Source organism: Prenolepis imparis, unplaced genomic scaffold, assembly GCF_030444845.1.
Source record: "Prenolepis imparis isolate NDT839.2.m4 unplaced genomic scaffold, iyPreImpa1.0 SCAF_5, whole genome shotgun sequence".
In the NCBI taxonomy this organism is placed as follows: Eukaryota; Metazoa; Arthropoda; class Insecta; order Hymenoptera; family Formicidae; genus Prenolepis; species Prenolepis imparis.
In genome coordinates, this window is record NW_028141163.1 from 14,007,918 (window position 1) to 14,032,748 (window position 24,831).

At 38.0% G+C, this 24,831-nt stretch overlaps 1 protein-coding gene across 7 annotated transcripts in view; it reads left to right on the forward strand.

The window, feature by feature from the left end:
* The window catches only part of Dscam3 (Down syndrome cell adhesion molecule 3), a 97,110-nt gene that overhangs the window by 69,221 nt on the left and 3,058 nt on the right, over positions 1–24,831 (forward strand). The window contains exons 4-33 of one of the 7 annotated variants that reach the window (XM_083037866.1): positions 61–247; positions 511–653; positions 9,638–9,802; positions 13,453–13,599; positions 13,767–13,907; positions 14,293–14,483; positions 15,197–15,437; positions 15,703–15,856; positions 15,947–16,098; positions 16,476–16,745; positions 17,016–17,161; positions 17,664–18,099; positions 18,418–18,711; positions 18,888–19,118; positions 19,196–19,351; positions 19,428–19,498; positions 19,646–19,889; positions 20,018–20,164; positions 20,257–20,418; positions 20,538–20,754; positions 20,836–20,924; positions 21,137–21,316; positions 21,453–21,641; positions 21,737–21,922; positions 22,042–22,489; positions 22,570–22,793; positions 22,874–23,042; positions 23,177–23,340; positions 23,502–23,604; positions 24,191–24,418. In XM_083037866.1, the coding sequence (XP_082893992.1) occupies positions 61–247; positions 511–653; positions 9,638–9,802; positions 13,453–13,599; positions 13,767–13,907; positions 14,293–14,483; positions 15,197–15,437; positions 15,703–15,856; positions 15,947–16,098; positions 16,476–16,745; positions 17,016–17,161; positions 17,664–18,099; positions 18,418–18,711; positions 18,888–19,118; positions 19,196–19,351; positions 19,428–19,498; positions 19,646–19,889; positions 20,018–20,164; positions 20,257–20,418; positions 20,538–20,754; positions 20,836–20,924; positions 21,137–21,316; positions 21,453–21,641; positions 21,737–21,922; positions 22,042–22,489; positions 22,570–22,793; positions 22,874–23,042; positions 23,177–23,340; positions 23,502–23,604; positions 24,191–24,413 (5,870 nt within the window). In that variant the 3' untranslated portion in view covers positions 24,414–24,418. Of the gene's footprint in view, positions 1–60; positions 248–510; positions 654–9,637; positions 9,803–13,452; positions 13,600–13,766; positions 13,908–14,263; positions 14,484–15,140; positions 15,438–15,702; positions 15,857–15,946; positions 16,099–16,475; positions 16,746–17,015; positions 17,162–17,663; positions 18,100–18,417; positions 18,712–18,887; positions 19,119–19,195; positions 19,352–19,427; positions 19,499–19,645; positions 19,890–20,017; positions 20,165–20,256; positions 20,419–20,537; positions 20,755–20,835; positions 20,925–21,136; positions 21,317–21,452; positions 21,642–21,736; positions 21,923–22,041; positions 22,490–22,569; positions 22,794–22,873; positions 23,043–23,176; positions 23,341–23,501; positions 23,614–24,190; positions 24,419–24,831 lie in introns of those variants that run through there. The other 6 variants (XM_083037863.1, XM_083037864.1, XM_083037865.1 and 3 more) reach the window with 6 other exon arrangements.

Genomic DNA, 24,831 nt, shown 5'->3' on the forward strand with positions numbered 1-24,831 from the left:
GTTATTCGCCTGGATGCGGCATATTACAACATTAACGAGCTGATATGCTTTCCGTTTCAGGGTGCAGCGAGAAATTTGCGCTCGGTCAGCAAGGTCCGGTCTTCATCCTGGAACCGCCGAGCACCCTGGTCTTTTCAAATACCACCGGCTCCCAATTAGGCTGTTCCGCACACGGCAGCCCGACGCCGCACGTCACGTGGATTACCAGCCCGGATCAGAGATCGGTTACGGCAGTTCCGGGACTCAGGTAAATCACGCCTCACGTTCTTGTTTAGCTCTCGCTCGCCTTGCGATCTCGTTTTCGAATTCGATGATCTTTTCCGGAAATTTTTTCCAGGCCTTATTTTTCTTTCAACGATGCCAGAGAGCATTCTTTAAACGCCTATATGTCAAAGAATTTTTAGACTTAGAATTAATTTTGAAAAATGCGCTATGAGATTGCTCTAAAATTTTTTTCCCCCCTATTTTTGCCTTTGCCGCACGCTCGACGCGATACTCATTTTCTTTCAGACAACTTCTGGGCAACGGAACGCTGTACTTTCCGCCATTTCTGGCTCAGGATTTTAGAGCCGAGGTCCACAATGCCCGTTATAGATGCCGCGCGACCAGCTCCGTCGGAACCGTACTTTCTCGCGAGGTCACTCTTCGGGCTGGTAAGTTATCTTATCCACGTCTTATCCCTCTGAAGAAGCGAAAGCATAGTCTTGTAGACTCGCTCGTAGAAACTCTCTATTTTATATATATATATATATCCGGTCTAGAGAAATGTTTTATCATTTATCGCGGAAGTAGCTTTCTATTTCGAGTGGAAAAGTAGTCGCGAGAATTAGATCCAGGCTACTCGACAGTCGATTGATGCCGCTACGTAAATACATTTACGGATTATCTCATCATTTATCGAAGAAACTATCATTCTTCGTTCGAGATTCGTTGCAATATCGAACTCGGAGATAACGAATCCCTATCCCATTATGTCGGGGTATTACGGCGAGCGCGCGGAGCCAACACCTCGCATTTTCAACCGAAAGGCTTCACGCTATCCGAGTAAATACCGAAGGGGAAACGGTTGAAAGCCGTTAAATTGTATCGGAGGAAGTTCGATCTCCGAATACGTGGGCGGGTCTCCGCCGCTTCTGAAAGACCCAAGGAGGGTCAAAACTTTGTCCGGTCGAAGCTACGTGAGCCATCATTTAAATGGCTGATTTTAAGCCGATCATTACTACTGGCGGCTGAATTCGCCGACGTCGACTACATACTGTACGATTCCAATCGGAAAAAGGATCTTTCTTTCGCGCTTTCATTTACTCTTGATCCAAATAACGGATCGAATGATACTGGTGATACAGGAAGATTTTGATGTAATAACATTAAATACATTTCTCTTCAAACGTTTCTTAAGATGAAAGCGAAAGAAAAACTTGTTCCTTTAAATATGTTTCGGGAGCTAAAAGAAGGAATCTTTCAGGAAAAAAGAATTAAAATAAATTTTAAAAATTGAGTCGCGAGTTACATATCTTATCAATGTTATTTAATGACATTCGTGCGTTTCGCAGCAAAGTTGCTTGAACCCCATTGTGACGATAAAAGCGAACGATAGATCGCGAGTGAATCAAATCGCGAAATGATAAATGTATAGCAGATTCTATTGACAGCAAAGGAAGCGACATGCTTGTTCGCTTTTTAGCCGGTATATGTAACCTTTTAAATGGGTAAACATCGATCGCTTTCACGAAGCTCCAAGCTTACCTTGCACTTAGGTTGCTTGCTTTCTCAACGGCATTTTCATGACGGGTTTTTAACCTTGCGAGGAAAGGCGAGAGGCGTCGTCGATTTTACAAGACTGGCTATCGTTACACAAGCCGCAAGAAGTTTGATGTCAAAAATTCAGGCGGAAGTTACTATTTTAAAAACAGCCACGAAACGACACGTGTTCACATACGCTCTTTTGCTCGAGAACAGAGTCTGCTACGCTCAAAGCAGTCTTGTCGACGACAAGATCGTTTTGCGACATTTTCGCGCGAAATACTGACAGTCTTAAAATTTCGAGGATGCCGCGTGACAAACAATTGTATCTTTACACGAGTATCCTCAATACTCTCTTTGTGCTCCGTTCCGTGACAAAACACATGGCGCATTTCAATGCGGCACGTATATACAAATTCGAAGAAACTGCGAGAGATCCAAATACTCTTTGACGCCGGTCCGGAAAGGCGGCTGTCTCCCTTTTCAAAACCGCTTCGCGTGAAGCGCGACGGAATACGTTTCACCCAGCCCTCCCCGTCGGAAAACTTTGGGTTGAAAGTTTTTTTTTTCAGGATGATTCGACTAAAACGGGAAGAAAAATTCGCTCCGCCGCTAGTGGTTTTCGAAACTTCCCTTTCCTTCCCTCCCCCGCCTACCCTTCTTCGCAAAGTCACTGGACGATGAAAGAACGTCCAATCAATATCTGTTTGCCGCACCTCGTCCTTGCCCCGCATGGAACCCTCTGTCTGCCGATGTAGAACTTCTTCTCTATCTCCTCTCCTCGGTGCTTTCGTTAAAAGTTCGCAGTCCGCTCCGAAGTATAGGCATAAATAATCAAGCCATTCTGCGCTCGCGCTCTTTCCCCGGGAAAACAAGTTTAATATAGTTCCAAAATGATGTATGACGATGGCGCCAACATAAATCGCGATTGTTTTTCCGCCGAATCTCGGGAATAACACGATTTGATGAATTCGGAAGTGACATCGCACTTTTAACATTGATGCATTTTGTTACATTTTTTGTTTGGAGTTTTTTTTTGTCATTTCCATCAGAATTCCGTCAGAATGTGGAGGAGAAAAAAAACTCGTTAATGCTAATGAATAGCGTGTAATTTCCGATAAATGAAGAAATCAAATCGAATTAAATTTTAACTGCAAATATGTAATATTATTAGCGCGTACGTAATTTAACCGATATATGCGTACTTTTTATTTTAAAAAAGGAGTCTTAAAAGATGATAATTATATACTGTACAATAATAGTTAAGAGTTAATTACTATTCGCGTACAATCGCGCAACACGAGTTCATTAATGCAAGTTGAAGATTATCTAAGAACCCCATCCCTCCCATCTCACTTTATTTTCTTCTATACACGGGAACATCGGCCAAGGAGAATCTTCTAGCGGTACTCCCTCTGCAACGAGCGAGCCGAAAAGGAACGGTTCACTTATCTAAAATGACATCGGCCGTCCCCACGTGTTCGCCAAAGGACTTATGCTCCAAAGAAGAGAGCGAGAGAGAGAGAGAGTCATTGTCGAAATCCCCCTTTGTGTGAGAACCGCGTTTTTCGACGAGGCCGGGAATTCGGTACCAAAGGTGTCCAGTGCTCTTCTTCGCGAGAAGAAACACTCTCGGGAGTGGGAGCCAGCGACGAAGGGAATATTCATTATCCTACCGTTATATCGTTCTCGTCGGGACCGGAGAATAATGTCTGAAGAAGTGTCGCGTCTTAAAAATTTCAAAGGTTACGTATCACGCGGGCTTTAACGGGAAGAATAATCATCGCTCTCGGATGACGCTCTCTCTCTCTCTCTCGCTTAATCTTAATTTCATTTCAAATGATTTCATTACGGAGGATATACCGCGAGAAATGTATATGACAAGAGACCGTTGAAGTCTTATATATCATGCATGTACTTTGCAATTCTCCAGGTGCCAACAAAAAAATATCACCCGAGAGTATTTAACGTCGAGAGAGATATAAAGTATCTCTCTCGCCGCGCTATGAATTTAATCTCGAATAAATACGAATATATAATTACCTCATTTTCTATGTACAACAAATGTAAATTGAGACTTAAAACTCGAGAAGTAAAAACTTATGTTAGATTGGATGCGAAAGAGGTTTTTATTTAAGATTATAAATAAGTGTATGCACATCTAGGAGAAATTTAATGCGAATGTTGTATAGAACACTTGCATTTCTTAGAGATTCAACATTCGCGTATATTCTGCAGTTTACATTCTGATCCCTAAAAACTTGCCGGTATATTGTATATTTATTTCGGCCGTAGAGTTTGCGACGAAACAGTATTTCTCTATACACGTGCCGGCATTATGGGGGATGCTATAGAAAAGAATTATTGCCCACCGCACGGTGAGAGATCACCCGTTTTCGCGCGCAGACGGACGATTCTCCCCAACGTAGCACTCTTATTCTTCTTTATTTTCTCCATTTTATCAACGGAAGAGAAGGTGAGAGGGGAGGGGGAGGAAAAGGGGTGAGGAAGGTGCGCTCTAGAACGTAACCACATTAGCAACCAGCCACTAGTTCCCGAGAAATGGTCTTGGACGGAAAAAGGTCCGCGAACCTCTCGGACGATAAATGCTTGTGTATGTGTAATTCCGCAGAAAACGGTCGACAGTTTTAATCACGCGCGAGGCACGTTTTTGTTTTTAAGAAAAACGCATTCACCCGAGAGAGAAAATGTCTCGCGGAAGTATACGATAATAAGATACGGAACATGTAGCAAAACATTGGAATGCGTAATTAAGGAATTACATCTGACTTTTGAATATACAAGTTAATTTTACAATAATAAATAATAAGCAATATTAATTAATTTGAACATCATGATTAAAGGATTAAATGCAAAACAGTGATATAAAATAATGGTGTAGTAAATATAAGTGGTATAGGTCAATGAAAGTAGTGTAGATCAATGAAAGTAATATAAGTATAATACTATATATCAATAAAAATACTATAAATCAATATATATAATAATAAATAATAAGCAATATGTAATAGATTAAGTCAGACATAGGACGAAATGATGAGATAATTTCATTGCACGAAAATAATTAGGCGAAATTCTTTATATCTATATAATATATATTATATAGATACAAAGAATTTCGCCTAATTATTTTCGTACAACAAAATTATCTCATCATTTCGTCCTATGTCTGACTTAATCTATACTTAATTCCTTGAATGCATAATGAGTATAATTTACAGTGTATCTTATATATACATATTGTATATATTATATAGATATAAAGAATTTCGCCTAATTATTTTCGTGCAACGAAATTATCTCATCATTTCGTCGTATGTCTGACTTAATCTAAACTTAACTCCTTGAATGCGTGATGAATATAAATTTACAGTGTATCTTATACATACATATTGTATATATTATATATATATATATATATATATATATATATATATATATATATATATAAAGAATTTCGCCTAATTATTTTCGTGCATGAAATTATCTCATTATTTCATCCTATGTCTGGCTTAATCTATACTTAACTCCTTGAATGCGTAATGAGTATAATTTACAGTATATCTTATACTTTTATATATATATATATTTTATATATATATTATAATATATATATAAGTATAAGATACACTGGAAATTATACTCATTACGCATTTAAGGAGTTAAGTTTAGATTAAGTCAGACATACGACGAAATGATGAGATAATTTCGTTGCACGAAAATAATTAGGCGAAATTCTTTATATCTATATAATATATACAATATGTATGTATAAGATACACTGGAAATTATACTCATCACGCATTCAAGGAGTTAAGTATAGATTAAGTCAGACATAGGACGAAATGATGAGATAATTTCGTTGTACGAAAATAACTAGGCGAAATTCTTTATATCTATATAATATATATTATATAGATACAAAGAATTTCGCCTAATTATTTTCGTACAACAAAATTATCTCATCATTTCGTCCTATGTCTGACTTAATCTATACTTAATTCCTTGAATGCATAATGAGTATAATTTACAGTGTATCTCATACTTATATATATATTATAATATATATATAAAATATATATATAAAATATATATATATATATATATATATATAAAAGTATAAGATATACTGTAAATTATACCTAAGGAGTTAAGTATAGATTAAGTCAGACATAGGACGAAATGATGAGATAATTTCGTTGCATGAAAATAATTAGGCGAGAAATTCTTTATATCTATATAATATATATATATATATATATATATATACACTGGCAGATCCTGGGGGGGGGGGGGGTAAACCCTCCCCTTGCAAATTAAAAGAAACAGTTTTGCTGAATTTGTTTAAAAAATATAAATAAAGAAAAACAAACATTAAAGAGCTATCGACGTCGTTGATCCTTGAATAAAAGCTAAACATGAAACCAAAAATATTAAATTAAATAATTTTGCAACCCCCCCCCCCTTCCCCCATTATCGACGTCAGGATCCGCTAGTGAATGAAAGTGATATAAATTAATAAAAATACTATCAATCAATACATATAATAATAAATAATAAGCAATATTAATTAATTTCGACATCATGAATTAAAAAGATAAATGCAAAATGGTGACATAAAATAATGTAGTAAATGTAAGTAGTATAGGTCAATGAAAGTAATGTAGATCAATGAAAGTGATATAAATTAATAAAAATACTATCAATCAATACATATAATAATAAATAATAAGCAATATTAATTAATTTGGACATCATAAATTAAAAAGTTAAATGCAAAATGGTGATATAAAGTAATGTAGTAAATGTAAGTAGTATAGGTCAGTGAAAGTAGTGTAGATCGATGAAAGTAATTTAAGTCAATAAAAATACTATGAATCAATAAATATAATAATAAATAATAAGCAATATTAATTAATTTGGACATTATGAATTAAAAAGTTAAATGCAAAATGGTGACATAAAATAATGTAGTAAATGTAAGTAGTATAGGTCAATGAAAGTAATGTAGATCATTGAAAGTGATATAAATTAATAAAAATACTATCAATCAATACATATAATAATAAATAATAAGCAATATTAATTAATTTTGACATAATAAATTAGAAAGTTAAATGCAAAATAGTGACATAAAATAATGTAGTAAATGTAAGTAGTATAAAATTTTTTCGCTATTCTTATCTTATTTCTATAGATATATATATTCGCCTCGTTTTCGACGGGTCCCTTTGGCTAGTCGCGATATAAGTGGCAATATATTCCCAACTCGGTTCCCAGGGCAGAAAGATCCATTTCCGGAAGATTCGATTTTAAAAATCTACCATTTCTCTCTCTCTCCGCAAGATCCTGCACGAGTTTTTGGTAAAACACGCCCGTGGCGGCGATGCACCCGATATGCCACGAAATGCACGTGCATTTTCACGCTGCATCAGCGAGTAATGGGTGACGGTATCAGAGATAGCCGTGAGCCGTGAGCGATCGAGGGTAGAGTACGAGGGTAGAAAAAGAGAGAGGAGATTCTCCGCCTGAGAAGAGAGGAGAAAAGTTAATTCCAACGATTTCTAGAAATTCGTGGAAATATCGTTGCCCGCCTGGTTGGAGATCCGCGCGCATATTGGCTTTATTTGCACATTTCGTTTCACCCTCTCGCTCTTTCTTCTCGCACCCTCTCACCGGCGCATCTCAATTTTATCGTCACGTACGTACCACCTTTCCTTCTACCCTGCCTGGTCCTCCTATACTCGACTCTCTCCTCACCACCCAATTCCCAAACCGGCGTCTAACAGGGGGATAGGGGGTTGAAAAGGGGGGAGAATGCTTGGCATCGGGACGCCATCCGAGGAGCCCCCAATTTCCGACGCCCCGTCGGACGACGAAAAGGGTGGAACGAACACGACCCACGTCTCGTCACCGCGCGAACCGGTAGTTTCTCCAAGATCTCCTCCCCTGGCTCGCTTCCCTCGTTTCACGTTTTCTCCCCCGATGCCCATTCCTCGGCTCCGAGCTTTGCCGAGCTTTTTAACCGGTCTCCTCACCCCTTCTACCCCTTTCCCCTTATCCTCTGTTGCCTGTGTACTTGCGAGCTGTCGAGGAAATCGCGCGCGTTACTTCGGCACGAATGTTTACGGACGAATCCGTGGGGTTCCTCGCCGATATTTGAGAAACGTGAATTTTTCAGTAATCTCTCTCAGCGCAGCACGTACACTTCGAATTGGTCTAGTATGCGTGATTTAATCCAAAGGTATTTCATAAAAAATCGTACAATAATAGCAGATACAGATCTAATTATTATTAAAAGTATTCTTTTCTTAAATCTCGGTTGCAACGTAAAATATACTTAGTGCTCGTGTATATTAAAAGTGATACATAGAATACATTGTTTCAATCATAAAAGACGATACTCCCCTAGATCATATCCTATCTAAAATCAACGCATTGATGAGATAACACACGTTTCAAGATAACAATGGAACGCGGTATAGGTGTAATAAGATTTTGGGTTATCATATTCGCTTAGCGATTACATGGTTAATATAATTGAAGATGCAAATGCGGCGAATTAATCGCACACTTTGTGCCAACATTCATTATAGCGGAATGTGTGAGTGGAGCGTGTATACGTGCAAGAGCAAGTGTATCTCTGGAGAATGCGATATGCGACCTAAGCGTCGTTCCCAAGCATCGCTTGTTACATATTGATGTATGAGTGTGTGCTTAGATTGAGAGTGATTAGATTTAGGGAGAGGTCTTGTCTCTCGTATCTCGAATGTGTCTCGGGTACCTCAACCGAATAAGACGCATCTTATTGAATAAGTAAAATAATTGTGTCGATATTAAAACGTAATCTAAAATACTTGTAAAATAATATAAAAAAATTGCATGATCTATATTCTTTTCGCGGAATTTCCCCATCGGGGGATTTAATTTAATAAATATTCAATAAAAATTTCTGATATTACTTATACATATATAAAACGCGCACGTGTTTAAAATTTTATGGTCATAAATAAAGTTAACCGGTAATAACGGAATCAGCGGGGTGAATCGCATTACAACACAGCCATTGTTCATGGACTTGAAATAAGTTTGATCGTCCATTATGTATGTACCTCTACTTTCCTATGTCTTATTTTCCACTTTCTGCCTGTGGTAACTTCTTAATAATCATCCATCTTCCGCTTTCAACGCTACGTCACTTTGCCCCGCTTTAGTTTCCCGTTCCCTTTTTCTCCGACTTTCTTTTATGTATGAATATAACAGAACTCTTACGTTATACGCAGGATGTCTCGCATTAAATGTATACTTACTTTGACTCATAGCTTCTTTGATTAATTTTAATGATCCATTTTTTCTCACCGACTTTTTACAATTTTTTTATAATATGTATATTTCTCAGTTAATTGATGTGACATTAAAATTTTGATAAAGTCTACTTAAAATTATTTGAACCTTTGTTATTCATTAGAAACTCCAAAGTTTAATTTAATTTAAAAAATATTCTTTATCTTCAATTGTTTATAATACAAAACTGATCAGTGCCTCGAGAATTTTGATAGAAAGAAAATTGATCAAAGAAAATCTCTGCAGGATAAAAAACGCGATTGATGCAAGGATGCATGGATACATTAATGACGATTTATTTCCTTTATTTCTCGATAACCGTATAACATACGTATAAAATATTTGATAGAGATGAATTTTTTTCTTGTTTTGATAACTTGTGAATTGTGAATTAATTAATTGCACATCGTAAATTAATAGAGCTTCAAAATTCAACTTGGGGATTTAACGTGTCGCATAAATGTGTGTGCAAATTTGCAGTAACTACCTACAGAATTAAATCGTTGTAATTTTTCATATGTACTTACAGTATTGACGGTACCCGGATATGACGTCAGGGTAAATAGACAACCCGTCATGGAAGGATGCAACGCGGTGTTGTCCTGTACAGCCCGGGAAGACGTTAAAGAACACCTCACCGTAACCTCCTGGTTTCGTGACGACGCTATTCTCTTACCTGGAAATACAGATACCGGTGAGTTATGTCTCGCGCGTTTGCTATTTTAATTTAAAGTAGCGCGTGCTAAATCTTCTCGAGATCAGCTTCTGTTTGAACGTCGACGACGCTATATATACGTACCCGGATACCCGTATATGTGCGTATATCACGCGTCGTTAATTCTTTGTTTTGTTATAGTAAATTGTCTCTCTCGGGAAACAAATTTCCGATATATAATTCTATGTTCTCGCACCGATCCATCAATTTTTTTTATCGATAACGTATATATAAAATATTTATAGGCGCGATGACGATCAGATCAGGCGTGCAGCTTTCTAATATATAGGTATTTTAATGTATTGAAATTAGTTTACGAGCATAAACGCGTGTCGATGAAATCATCAGCGTTAGTTAAAGCGAACGATATATAATCGAGACATCCAAGACGTAGCATAAATGAATGAAGATAGATAGGTAGGAACGAATCCGAAACGTAATTTGTTCTCGCGCATCTTCAATTACAAGATAGCGTTATTTGAAAGGAGGAGAAAAAAAAGAGTGTATTACATTTTTTTCACATACTACCGTGTGAATTACTCGAGAAGAAAGCTTGGCTGAAAAAGGATTAACACAATTACGACCGCCAGGCGAAGCGCGAGAGCACATAGAGTGTAAAATGCTTGATCTCGCGGACCAACATCCGGTGTACACATACATATACCTTATTCGCACAAGCTTCGCACGTACGTGCGCTAACTCGGTGTGGTTTAGATCGTCCTGTACACGCTCAGGCATTCATGTCCCATACATATTTATGCCGCTCGGTTGCACGTAACGGGAGGGGGCGGCAGGGGGCGAAGGGGTACCGTGTGTTCCCGTAACTATATATATATATATATATAATACATATATATATATATATATACATATACATATACATATACATACGTACAATATGTGCCGTTGAATATCATGGGAGGCATCGCGTCATGTCGGGGCTTGATACGTTTGTTTCGTAACTAGGCGGCTAACATTGCGCGTCGCCGTATGTACGAAAGCCAGCATCCGCACATCTAGGGGATGCGTTTCTCCTTCGACGTTCTCGCGTCGGTTATCACCGCGCCAGGTGACGGTGTCCGTATCGCGTCTCAAAGATGACGACGTCGATTGTTCGCGTTGTCCGTCAACCGGGGGGTGTCTAAGGATATCTGTCGGTGCAGGAGAGGAACGGAAGCGAGTCAACCGAGTGACATAAACCGGAGTCGCACTCGTAAAGAACTCTCGCGTGAATTGGTACAAGAGATCTTCCGCAGAAGATGCAGAGGGAGAATCGTTACCTCTCATCTTTTTCCTTCATTCCCTTAATTCTTTTCGGAGAAGGAACAGAAGTAAAGTCACTCGATGTAAAACAGATTTTACAGAATTAATATTCAAGATACTTATATTGATCTCTATATTTTATATAATTATACTCGGGTATCTATCAAGTATTCATTTCTGTATTTCATTTCATAATAGAATTCGAGAAATGTTATGCTGAAGAAAAGACAAGAGGGAAAGAAAGATACAATTTTCTATAAAGAAAAATTGAGAGATATATACTTAACAGTATACATGTTTGTAATGTAGTGTCTTCGTAATAACCATTATGTCATAATGTCGCGAATATCGCACTCTGATTCGAGGACATGAGATTCCGGTTGTACGGGAAGAACATGACATTTCTATCATTGACTTGCGCGCGCGCACACACACATACACATAACGATATCGAATCTATGACAATGGTTCTTGTTAGACATCATATAGGGAGAACTATTCGGAATCCGTGGTGAATACATCTTCAAGCACAGAGATATATCATCATTAGAATTATTCGGGTTATTCGGACTACGACTAAGAAGGGGTATATTGTTCGCAGAGATTAATGAAATTTAACACAATTTTGAAGAAAACTGAAATAAATGTTCGACATTCTTACATATGTTAATTAGTACTTTTATTAGAATTTCGAAAATGAAGCTACTCTACAGGATTTTTACCTCTCTTGAAACGTATAATCAACTACCGAAAACAAATCGATAAAAATAATAAAGATATTGTGTGTAGAAATTAAATATTTTATTAATTATAAGATATTGAAATGAAATAACATGTGTCATTTGCAATCTTTTATCTTTCGAACAATAATCAATCGGAAAGTAACAATGTAACAAAAAAGGCTATTCTCAGTGAGAAAATATATCTTTGACGTTAATTATCCTCGACAAGAGACGGCGCGCGAAAACTCGTAATGTTCCGGATATGATGGGAAAAAGAAAAAAATTCTGGCAGGTCAATCTCCGAAATAGTCAGAGACGGTTTTAGCAAGTCGGTAGACCGTAGCTGCTCGATGGTTGTCCGATGGTTGAGCCAAATTGAAAATTTCACGCCTGATGGGTACGCGGCCGTGATCCGAAGGGGTTTCATCGACAGATGCTGAGGATTTTGCATAACCCTTTGCTCTCTCTCTCTCTCTCTTTTCCGCAAACTTGAAATACGAGAGAAAATATTGCTGAGCAAAATCGCGCGCGCACGTTCAAGGATTTATTATTGATATTTCCCAGCTTCTGAATTCTGAGAAGTCGAATGGTATTTTCGCTCAGTCTGCCGCGATATAGAAGGAAGTGGAATAAATCGCGAAGTCGAGAGAAGCATTTCCTCACCGTGATCGTGATGAGAGAAATCTTTATTCAGCGATATAGCACACTCGCGAAACTATACGCTGAAATTTTTGTAGCTTTAATCTCTTTATAGATCTCTGCATATCCCTCAAATTACTTGTCATATCTATATATATAAGCTCATTAGCTTCAAAAAGATTCGCAGATATTTTTGACATCGAAACATTAGTAATTCTTATTTCTTTTTAAAAAAGGCATGTTTAATCGATTCTCGCAAGTATTGTTGCCTCTTTAAACACGATTAATATTTTTGACAGTTATCAGCTGATTCCTGTCAGAAAATGTTAATCGTCGATATAAGGTATTATAACATATTATTTACAATATATTACTATTTTAATATTTTTAACATATTATTTTAAAATTTAATTAGCAAATTAATGTTATTAATAATGTTTGACAGAAATCAGCTGATTAAAGCGTTAAATTTTAAAATAATAATGTTTTAAAAATTAAAATAGTAATATATTTTAAATAAAATATGTTATAGTTTTTTTAACTCGATTAATATTTTTTGACAGAAATCAGCTGATTTCTATAACATATTTTAATTTAAAAATTTAACTAGCAAATGTACGCTTTAGTCAGCTGATTTCTATAAAAAAATATTAATTGAGTTTAAACAAACTTTATATTATTTTTTTTTTAAATATTCTTTTTAATATAAAATCGAAGAATGACGCGCGCTTATGTTATTCTAGTATTACAAATAATTTAAAATTAGAGAGATTTGACAAATTACTTTTTGTAAAATCCTGAAACTTCTTTTTAATTAATTTCTAAATAATTTAAGAGAAAAGGCACTTAATATACCTGCTAAAAGAACTAATAATTTTTTGTTTCGATAAAAAACAAAAAAAAACTCAATATTAATTTTGTCAGAGAATCTGTAACCGAGATAAAACGTCCGAGACACGCTGTATATTCGACCTATACATATATGTGACTCGATTTTGTTCACAGGCGGAAGATTCGTAGTTACCTCACAGGGTGATCTTCATATTAGGGCCGCCAGACCAGAAGACGGCAGAGCGACGTATTCGTGTTTAACCCTGCATGCCTTGACCAGCGAACGGAGGAGAAGCGAACCCGCTACTTTAACAGTCACGGGTAACCGGACATTTCTCTCGCGAAGAGTAGATTCGAAGGTTCTGTGAAGAAAAAATTTAACTTCCGTTCTATAATAGAGCCAGAAGAAAAGATTTCTCGCTTCTCACCACTTATTCATGTATTCCCTTCCTTGGGATACTCGTATCATCCTTCGGTCTTGTTTGTAGAACCGACTGGTTCCATGTCGCCGCGACTGATGCAACGATCCGAGATCGCTATTTCCGCCGAAAGCGGCTCCAACGTTCACCTCACGTGCTCGGCGCAAGGAAGCCCGCCGCCGCAATTTACCTGGTATCGCGATGTTAATGGTTGGTTTAATTAGGGGAATGTTTACCGAATAAGCTATGTTAACGTAACGGTAGCGCCGAACAAACTACCATCCATGTTCAAACATCGATTCCTCGATAGCGCGGATACCGTATTACGTTTAAACAGGCCTTGTCGCGCAATGAATATATTATATCGCGAAAGAGAGAGGAAAAAGACGCTATACATACTTGAGATAGAATGTGCCGTTATAATATTCTGTCAAACTATGCCTTTTTTTAAACAGAAGCCTCTCCGTCCACGCTATAAAATGCTATCCGGGGTTCAATGTTTGATTGTGAATCTAATCTAATGCTATACAATTATCGAAGTAACTTCGCAGACATGATCGTTACAGGACAGATACATCCGAATGTCTTGTCGCAGGCCACTCGATACCGGTCGAGTCGTTCGGTCGTATCCAGCTTTGGGGTGATTTAATGCAAATTCGTCGTGTAGACGCGCAGGATGCTGGAAGATACGTTTGCCGGGCCAGCAATCAACTTGGCGAGCAACGAGCGGAGACGCACTTGTCGGTCACTTCAAAGCTAAACGCTCGGATTCAGCCGCGCGTACAGGTACGGACAAATTCGGACGATTCGATTCTCTACAAACGGATGATATTTTTCTTTTAAATGCATCAAGTTATATATTAGCAGAATAAAATAAAATTAACGACTACAACGGTGGAACAGTTCGTTGTACATAAAAAGAGATATTTTTTCTCTTGAAATTTAAAAATCAATGTAAAGAAAGAAAATTTTTATACTTTGAAAAATTGTTAAGCCTCTATCGTGCGAGCTAAATATTATCATTTAATTTAATGAAAATCGTTTATCCCCGATAAGCTCGAAAATCAGATATTAAATCCACATATAAATTATAGTACTCACATTTCACTGTAGTAATGTAAAACTAGGTTAAGCTAAATAATTTGTTTGATTACGTAAGCTACAGTTTCATTTGCGATAATTAATTAACGCTAACATCAATAATATGAAATTACTATTTAACGCAAAGCGATGATTGACTAATACTCGATAAATTCAAAACGGATCTACATCAAAACGTATATATACATATATATCAAAAATTGCACGCTAAATGTCACATTGAATATAACTCAACAAGTACAAGTACTGAAGATAATAAGCGCGCACCATGAGGGGGGCGCAAAAATTAAAAGGGGCATTAAAAATTATTCCTTCATTCATAAATCGCGTATTGTATTATAGATAGACGCGAATAGATGGTCCGACCACGAGATAGATGCGCTCATCGTCATTCGCAGGTCGTTAATTCCGGCGAGACCGCCACGATGAACTGCACGGTCGAGGGATATCCGGTCGAGAGCGTTGAGTGGCTACACGACGGTGTGCCAGTATTGACCGCGCAGGACACGAGGATCAGATTGTTGGCTCCCTTGGTGCTCGTGATAGGCTCCGTCGGTCGCAGGGACAAAGGGATGTATCAGTGTTTGGTGAGGAGCGACAAGGAAAATGCTCAGGCCACCGCTGAACTAAAGCTCGGAGGTCAGCGAACGCTTTTAATATCCATTTTAGTCCCGCTCTCTCATATTTTCGTCTCGTTTCCATCTCCCTTTATATAATTAATGTACCTTTAAATTTTTACTCCAATTTTAATCATACTGATTTGTTTCTTTTTATCATACTGATTTTTTTCTTTATCGTGTAAAATGTAAAATAATCTTGTGTTTCTTCGGAAAAACAAAATAGTCTACCTTGTTCCGACTTGTTCTGCCCGAGGATATCTTTGACAAAAACAACTTTTTCTCAGACACGGTTCCGGAACTGCAGTACACATTTATCGAGCAAGCGCTACGACCGGGACCACCGGTTTCCCTGCGATGTTCCGCCACCGGTTCACCGACGCCATCCTTTACGTGGTTACTCGACGGTGAACCATTGAGTCAGATTGCGACCGGACACAGGTATATATAGATCGTATACACCCGTATATTCTACTAGTATCGATAGCGTTATATTCGCGCTAACTTGTAATCGGGAATTAATGCGCGCAGATACGCGATAGGCCAATATGTGGATCAATCCGGTGACGTGATCAGTCACTTAAACATTTCATCCGCGGGTACCGAGGATGGCGGCCTGTACGCTTGCGTAGCGTCCAATACTCTGGCGACTGTCGAGCACAAAGCTAGATTAAATATTTACGGTACGACACACATGTTATATATGCAGAGAATAATTTTATGTTAAATACATAAATGTATAAGCATATTAAGTAAAATAAATATGAAAGCATGGAACAAAAATTTCACCGGATAAACTTGAATGTTTTCGTGAAAAATTGATATAACTCCTCTATTGAATCAAATACATATTAATCTCTTATATATAGATTTATATTAAAATTATATATATATATATATATATATATATATATATAATATTTATTGTATTAAGAACAGTTTCAATATAACTTGGAACTTTAATATTGACAAGGAAGAGACGAGAATAAGCACGAGAATTGATTAGCTTTTGGAAGCTAGTTGAACTCGACACCGTTCTATAATAAGAAACCATTTTTAGGACCTCCATACATCCGATCGATCGGTCCAGTTCGCGCCATCGCCGGTGCCGACATTACAATAGCGTGTCCTTACTCAGGATATCCGATCACATCGGTCGCCTGGACGAGAAATGGTGGCGAGTTGCCCTTTGACATCAGGCAACGGGTCAACGGTGAAGGCCACTTTACAATCCAGACGGTAGATCCAAGCGATGGTGGTACCTACACGTGTATAATTCGGGCAAGTTCTGGAGAAACCGCCAACAGAGATATACTACTAAATGTGAATAGTAAGTGAAAACGAGCCAAGTAGCGAAATTGAAATTTGATCAGACTAGTTAAACGATGTAACTAATTAGATGAATGGGATTAATAGATTTATATATTTTCGAGGACAAGTTAAATATCGCTCCTTTAACATTTTTCGTAGAAAATCTTGTAACAGTTTTCAACGTTATTACATATTTATGAAAAAATAAATGTAGAAAAATGTGAAGTGAGAGAAAAAAATGACAACATAAGGGCAATATATGTAATACTTTCGCTTGGGCATTTCGCAGGTCCTCCAGTAATGAGTCCCTTCAGTTTTCCCGCGAATTCGCAAGAAGGTAGTCGTGCTCAAGTGACGTGCAGCGTGACATCGGGCGATCTTCCAATCTACATTTCCTGGTTGAAAGACGGCGAGCCGCTGCCTTCTTCCCTTCGCGTAAGCATATTATTTCAGCCCGTAAAGTTTATACGACGAGATAATTCGATAATTTCTCATCATATTCTATGTTTCTGCGATAAAAGCAAAAAATTAAAACAAACTAAAATTTTTCATTTTAAAACTATGCACATATTTTAGCTACAAAAAATAATTTTCTATAATCTTCTTCTACGTGTTCTCGACGCGTGATTTCTCCTCTTGAAAAAATATACGTATTTCCTAGTAATAAGAGTCCTATTAGAGGATACTCATCCTCCGTGAATAATGCTCTTTAAACAAATGTGAATCTAGTGAGATTAAATTTTAATATAAGAGAATTTTATACCAGATTTTATACCGGTCGTACAATATGCAGAGAGAGAGAGAGAATATCTTTCGTTTCTCTTTTGTTTCGAGAATTATGCATTTTTTAATCAAAATAAAACACTTTTCAATCAAAATATAACGCAATACTCTTTATGTGTTTCATAAATCCTATTCTACTGCGTCTCCTCCGCAGATCGAAGAGCGAGGCGCCGAGTTTTTCAGCCTGCTCGTCTTCAAGGAACTGTCATTTCGACACAGCGGCAAATACACCTGCGTAGCCACGAATAGCGCCGCCAAGGTCAATCATACGGCGGAACTTTTGGTAAAAGTACCACCTCAATGGATATTCGAACCGCAAGACGTGGCGACCCTTCTAGGAAACCCACTGAACGTCCATTGCGAGGCCAAGGGTTTTCCGCCGCCGCATATTACGTGGCTCCGTGCCAGGGGCAGAACGTCCAACGACTATCAGCCGCTGGTCGATGGTTCTGACGGTAGACTCACGATATTGCCTAATGGGTCTTTGTGGACGGCTTCAGCCGGTCCACAGGATGAGGGTTACTATCTCTGTCGAGCCAACAATGCCATCGGATCGGGACTAAGCAAAGTGATATACGTGTCGGTGCATGGTAAGAATGTAAAATTTGCTATTACAAATTGTAAACTAAATTATGTATATAGCGGCGGATTTGGTACAAAATAACACCATTTTTTTAAGTCTGAATATATGTATACATATAATGCGCGAGAAATTCTTCCTCAATCACAAAATTGTTGGATTTATATTCTAAAGATAATTATTAAATAAATAGGAAATAATGTAATCTTTTTTTATTTTGTTGAAAAATATCAAGATAATATATGTATATATAAAGAAATTAGAAAATTTAGAAAATTTACTGAAGCAAAGCCACAATGAAATCCAAAATTGATCCGCATTTTCGCAGAACCGGCGAGGTTCGAGTTTCAGAGTAAAAACGTTACGATTTGCCGTGGAGAATCCGTGACGATCGATTGCACTGTGATCGGCGATAATCCTATAGAAGTACAATGGATGCACAACAGCGATCGATTAGATATGAGCAATCACAGATTAAGCATCGGTCAAATAAAGACTGACAATGGCCTGAAGTCTCAATTATCTATCGCGAATAGCGATCGGCAAGATTCTGGGGTTTATCGATGCACCGCTGGTAACGCTTACGGAAGAAGCGAACATTTAATTTATTTAGCAGTCCAAGGTGAGAGTGACGTCTTTATATATTTTCAATCTCTTTAAATTTGTAAGCTCTCTTGTGTCAGTTTTTATCAATAATTACATTCTAATCACAGCGTGTACGATAAGAAAAGATTTTGCTTTACACATGTATGTATATATATATGTGTGTGTGTGAGTGTATATATATGTAATTTACAGAGAGACCGGATCCTCCAGCCGGACTCGAGGTAATAGAAATCGGTTCTCGATCGATTCGGCTATTATGGAAGCGGGCCTTCGACGGAAATAGCCCTATAAGAAATTACATGATACAATATTGTCCTGTGAGCCACGGCATGACCGACGATTGGAATCCCGTTAAAACGCACAACGTCACGTACACGCCAGGAAGCTCCAATAGCGGTAATTCTATACATCCAACCCAAAATGGTTCGTCCCACATGCTCCGATCGATATCGCGGTTCTATTCGTCCGTTTATCCGCGTAATTCGTATCAATTCTACTAGGCTTATCTCCATTCGAGACCACGGGTGATGATCAAGAGGTAGCGCTAGTCGGCGGTCTTCATCCGGCCGTCACCTATAGCTTCAGAATATTCGCTATAAACTCCATCGATGCGAGCGGACCCACGGAACCCGTCGTAGCAAAGACTCAGGAGGAAGGTAAAACGCCTCGTGTGACAATGCGATCGTATGACCAAAATCTTACCATATCGTATAACCACTCTTTGTATAACAGCACCTACAGAACCGCCGCAAAATATCAAAGTGCAATCCGCCGGACCTGGAGAACTCATGGTCAGCTGGCAAGTAAGTAATGTTGTCGATTCAGAGACTTAGATGATTACGATTTTTTAATATGTTATAATATTATAAAATTATAAATAAATTATATTTTACAACTTTAATCGTGCTCGAAAAAAAGAATGTCATCAAAAGACATGTTCATTTTTCTAGCCACCTCCGAAAGAATCGTGTAATGGAGATCTGCAAGGATACATAGTAACATGGTCGGAACATTCATCGTCGACTTCGGGTGTTAATCAAAGTAAAAGTCTGAACGTGAATGGTTGGGCGACGACAAAGGTGCAGCTTACTGGTCTGAGAAAATTTACAAAATACGACATTTCGATCAGAGCCTTCAACAGTATAGCCAGTGGACCAGCTAGCGCTCCTATTGTGGGTACTACTCAAGAAGGAGGTATGAGCTCAAGAAGAACAAAAAGAATGAAATTGTATCTATAAGAACCATGCGTGTATATGTGTTCAAACGTATAGTGTTCAGTATTTAATTCAATATTAATTTAAACTCAAATTTTTGTTTTGCAGTGCCAGAAACGCCACCGACTCAAGTGACATGCGTTCCATTAACTTCCCAAAGTGTCAAAGTAACCTGGAAAGCGCCACCACCTCATCAGCACGGTGGAATTATCCAAGGATACAAAGTTTATTATAGACCGGTTCCTACTGATAACAGTGAGTCGCTCGAAATGCTGATTATTTCCTGCATTAAAAAATTAACTTCATAAAATATTCGCGTTTAATTTATTCTTCCTATCCTTCTACAGTGGATATATCGACGGTTGGTGAAGTAAAAAGAACTTCTAGCATGGAGACTTATTTGCACACGTTGTACAAATACACGAATTATTCTATCAAGGTGTTGGCTTATACGGGCGCGGGTGACGGAGCGCAGAGTCCATCGATCTTCTGCATGACGGAAGAGGATGGTGAGATATATAATTTATAATTTCAGTAAAATGAAAGAAGCTCTAGTTATCTTGTACAATAAGATAGATACAATAAGAAGTAAGTTATTTACGCGACGATGATTCTGTTTTTGTCACAGTTCCAGGCCCGCCCGCTGGTATTAAAGCGCTGGCGTTAACGACGGAGAGCATATTGGTTTCTTGGTTGCCACCGTTGCAGCCCAACGGAAATGTTTCAAAATACACTGTATACAGCAGAGAAGCCGGTTCTAACAATCATAATGCGTACACGATGCACGAACCGCCATTATCGCTCACGGATACCCTTACAATGGAATTACGAGATCTAGTGGAAAGGTGCACACACAGATATTTCATTATTATGTACCTCCCTGTCCTATTGCGAATTTTTTTACGGATCGATTTTTAATTTTTTAGACAATCATACGAATTCTGGGTGTCAGCAACAACCGGTCTTGGAGAAGGAGAAAAAACTACCGTAGTTACGCAAACAACGAATACCAGAGGTGCATGTCGAAATCATGTGTTCGTAAAAGCTGGATGTAAACTTTTAGAATTTAGCTGTTAATTTTTTTTACATATATTAATTTACATATTATTAATTTACATGCTTTAATTTACATATATTGCATGCCTTATATCTTGCCGAATATACCGGTCATCATACAACAAAAAAAACTTTTTCACCGTATAAGAACGTAGAACACTCATTCCGTAGCTCCCGCTAGAGTGGCATCGTTCTCGCAAGTATTAAGAAGAGCCGTAAAATCATCGGTTGTGCTGTCGTGTTTGGTGGTGGGAAATCCTACACCGCGACCTATCTGGACCTTCAGAAACGGTCAAATTACCACTGGTAGGCATTACGAACTTACATCCAATGGACATCTCAATATACGTGGTAAGTGTTCTTTTATTTTTTTAATTTAATTTCCCTTTTGTCCCCCGTCACTTGCAGGAAACTATTATGTTTATAAATCTTTAAAAAAAATGGAGAAATCTCTAAATTCTCATTATTTCTCGATCGTATTTTTCAGGACTGGAACAATCGGTCACGGGAAATTATACTTGTTCAACTAGTAATTTATTTGGTGAGGATTCCATCACCTATTCGTTAGTCGTGGTGATGCCACCCAAAGCACCGTCGTTGGAATTACAATATACGACAACCAATAGTATCAGGTTCCGTTGGAATAATCCCGACAACGGCGGTGCTACTATACAAGGTAACTAATAATTAAATAATTAAAAAAATAACTAACAACGAATATCACTCATCTGTATATACATATTATAGTATACTGATTCTTTTTTTTACCAGGATATGTATTAAGTTATAAGAGGGATCAGGGTGGATGGGAAGAAATCGCTTTGTCTCCTGAACAGATGGAATTTGTACTCTCTGGATTGAAATGTGGTTCTTCCTATCTGGCACACTTAACGGCACATAATCGCGTCGACACCGGCGATCCAAGTCCGTTGATCAGCGCAACAACGAAAGGCACCGGTGAATAAAATATATCTATTTAGTTTTTGAGTTCACATCAAGTTTCAATTAATATAATTTAGCTATTAAAAGAAAAAAAGGAATAATATTTTAAGTGCATCTCTCAATCTATATTTCAGCGCCCCTATTGCCTAAGGAGAAAGATATTATCTCGGCAAACGGCACATCGGTGAAATTGAATTTATCATCCTGGCCTAACGGAGGGTGTCCTATTCAGCACTACACCGTCGAATATCGCAGACGAATCAGCACGGAACCTTGGATTTTAGTGGCTAGCAGAGCGACCGAGAACCTCGTAATTCGTGATCTAAAGACGGCATCGTGGTATAGTCTACGTTTGACAGCGCACAACGATGCCGGCTCGACTCAAACGCAAATGGAATTCGCCACGACTACGTTGAGCGGAGTCAGTATTGGTCCCCCCAACGATTTGATAATGGAGGATGAGATCAAAAAAACTGTACCCAATCACAAAGTTTTATATGTCGTTGTACCGCTGATCTGCGCGATCGTTTTGGTCGTTTCTGCGGTTATTCTGGGATATGTTATGCTCAAACGTAACGGCAGGTAAAACATAATCCTTTCGAATTCTCGAAATTTTATTTCAACAGTCAGCATGAAGGCTTCATTAATTTCTTCTTCGGCAGAGCGAACTATTTAGGCGAAATGTTACCGAGCCAGCAGCAGCAACAGGCAGGATTAGGAATGGTTCAACAACAACAGCACCAACAACAGCATCATCACTTGTCCAGCTGTATGTCGACAGTGCAACTCAAATCGACGGCTGAACGTGACAACAGACGTAACCATCAGGTTTACACTAGTTCGCCCGTAAAGCAAGAAAATCACAAATCGACCGACCACGGATCAGGTATGTATATCTGTCTATGTAGCGATAAATTATTTGTTTCCTGAATGCAGTTTCTAAATGTCTTGATATCTACTTTGCAGAAATGTACGAGATAAGTCCATATGCTACGTTTAGCGTTCCCGGAAGAGAGAACCGTTCGGTAACAACGGCGACACTCGATTACACGATGCAGTTCAAAACGTTTGGTCACTTGGAGAACGAGGACATCAATACTATCGATTACGAGAGATCTAGCGTGGAGTTCGAAAGGTAATTGGCTTCTTCCAGAATCATATCGTTCTTTAGCTTGCCGGCTCTTCGTAAAACTAAAACTTCTCACTTCGCTTTTACGCCTTTATTTTTCTCCCCTTCTCTTCCTCTCTCTGGTGTTCTTTCACGTGCAGGTCAAAAACACCAAGGTGGCACAAGCAACGTTACTTTCCGAGCATTGCGGAAGCCGAGAGCAAGCTACGATCAAATCGACAAGGTTCCGGCAGCGACACGTCCGGAAGTCCTTGCGGCGAATGCGCCGGGCCTAGTTATAGGGTGCCAGTAAAGCCTTGTAGAGGTAATATATAATCTATATCAAGAATATATATAAATAATTATATTTATATATTCTTGCGATATAGATTAATATTTCGAAAAATTATTTAGAAATATGACTTATGTCGAGGAAGAGGATATCATGTATGGATAAATGATATTTACAAACACGATTCTTTACAGATGTATTTTCGCGAGGTGTGGAATCGAGTACGGAATCTAACAACGAAGGCTCGCCTTCACTCGCGAGACGACGAAGCCGACAACCGAGCCGGTCTACTCGCAGGTAGCCAAGGTTTGTTTGTTTCCACATAGCACTCAGTCTTAACTTTTCGATATATTAATCTCTCATCAGTTTCACATCGACGCGAGAAAAAGGCGCAACAATGCAAATTATTTTCTTACAATTAGTTATTAAAAATTATTTACATTGATGTATTTATGTCACGGTATATATTATTTGGAAAAAAATACAATCCAAAGATAGACATAAATTCGCATCATTGCGCTTTATTCAGCCTCGTATTCTGTACAATAAGGAAGTTGAAGTATATCAGATGTTCTAATATACGCTATTATAAGAAAATTATACGACGATTTCTGCTATCAATAAAAAACTCAATTGATTGAATCTTTACATGATCGATGAAAAATTGTTCACGCATATCTAAAATAATCTTATTTTATGTATTGAATCTAGATAACATCAGAGATATTCTTGATAATGAACTCATTAGTTAATAAACACCTTAAAATGGATTATTTAACAAATAAAAATTTCGATTATGATTATCGATTTTTTTTTTACGGTCTTTCACAACTTTTTAGACAACTTCCCATTTGGTAAATGTATTCTTTTGTCTATTCAACAGTTCGGTAGAGGACATGACACTATTGCCGCCAAGCGGGTTCAGCGACAGCCGTGAATTGAGCGACGTGGAGTGCGACCGTGATCGTGATCGTGAACGTGAACGTGAACGCGATCGTGAATGGCAGGGTTTGTCAGCCGGGACCCGTCACGGCGGCAGTTTGGGCAGACTCCCGATCGAGGCCGTCGAATCTATGCTCGCTAGGTATCGACACGAGTCTTCGTAAACCAGGCATGTTAAGCACCAAGTAGTCGAGACCAGTTAAACTCCCGAAAATTACAAGCTTGTTTGTGAATGTAGTGTTTTAAATGACGTCAAGCATCTGTACATCGCGCTATACACCATAATGAAACTGAAGCGAAAAAGAGCGTTTAGATATTGATATCTCTCAAACTAGATTTTGACATTTCGCGAAACTTTAACTTGACTTTATAGTTAATATCGATTATTAATGAAACGAAAGATGGAATAATTAGAAAGCATTCTCTGTATGTGTTTTTGTTTCGTAATTACTAATTCGTCTGCGAAAAACTACTGCTTTACTGATTATCATTTTCGAAATATCGAACGCTTGAGAAAAAAATAATGAAAATTGCAACAATACATTAGCAATCAAATTATGTATTGAGGACGCATGCGCATTG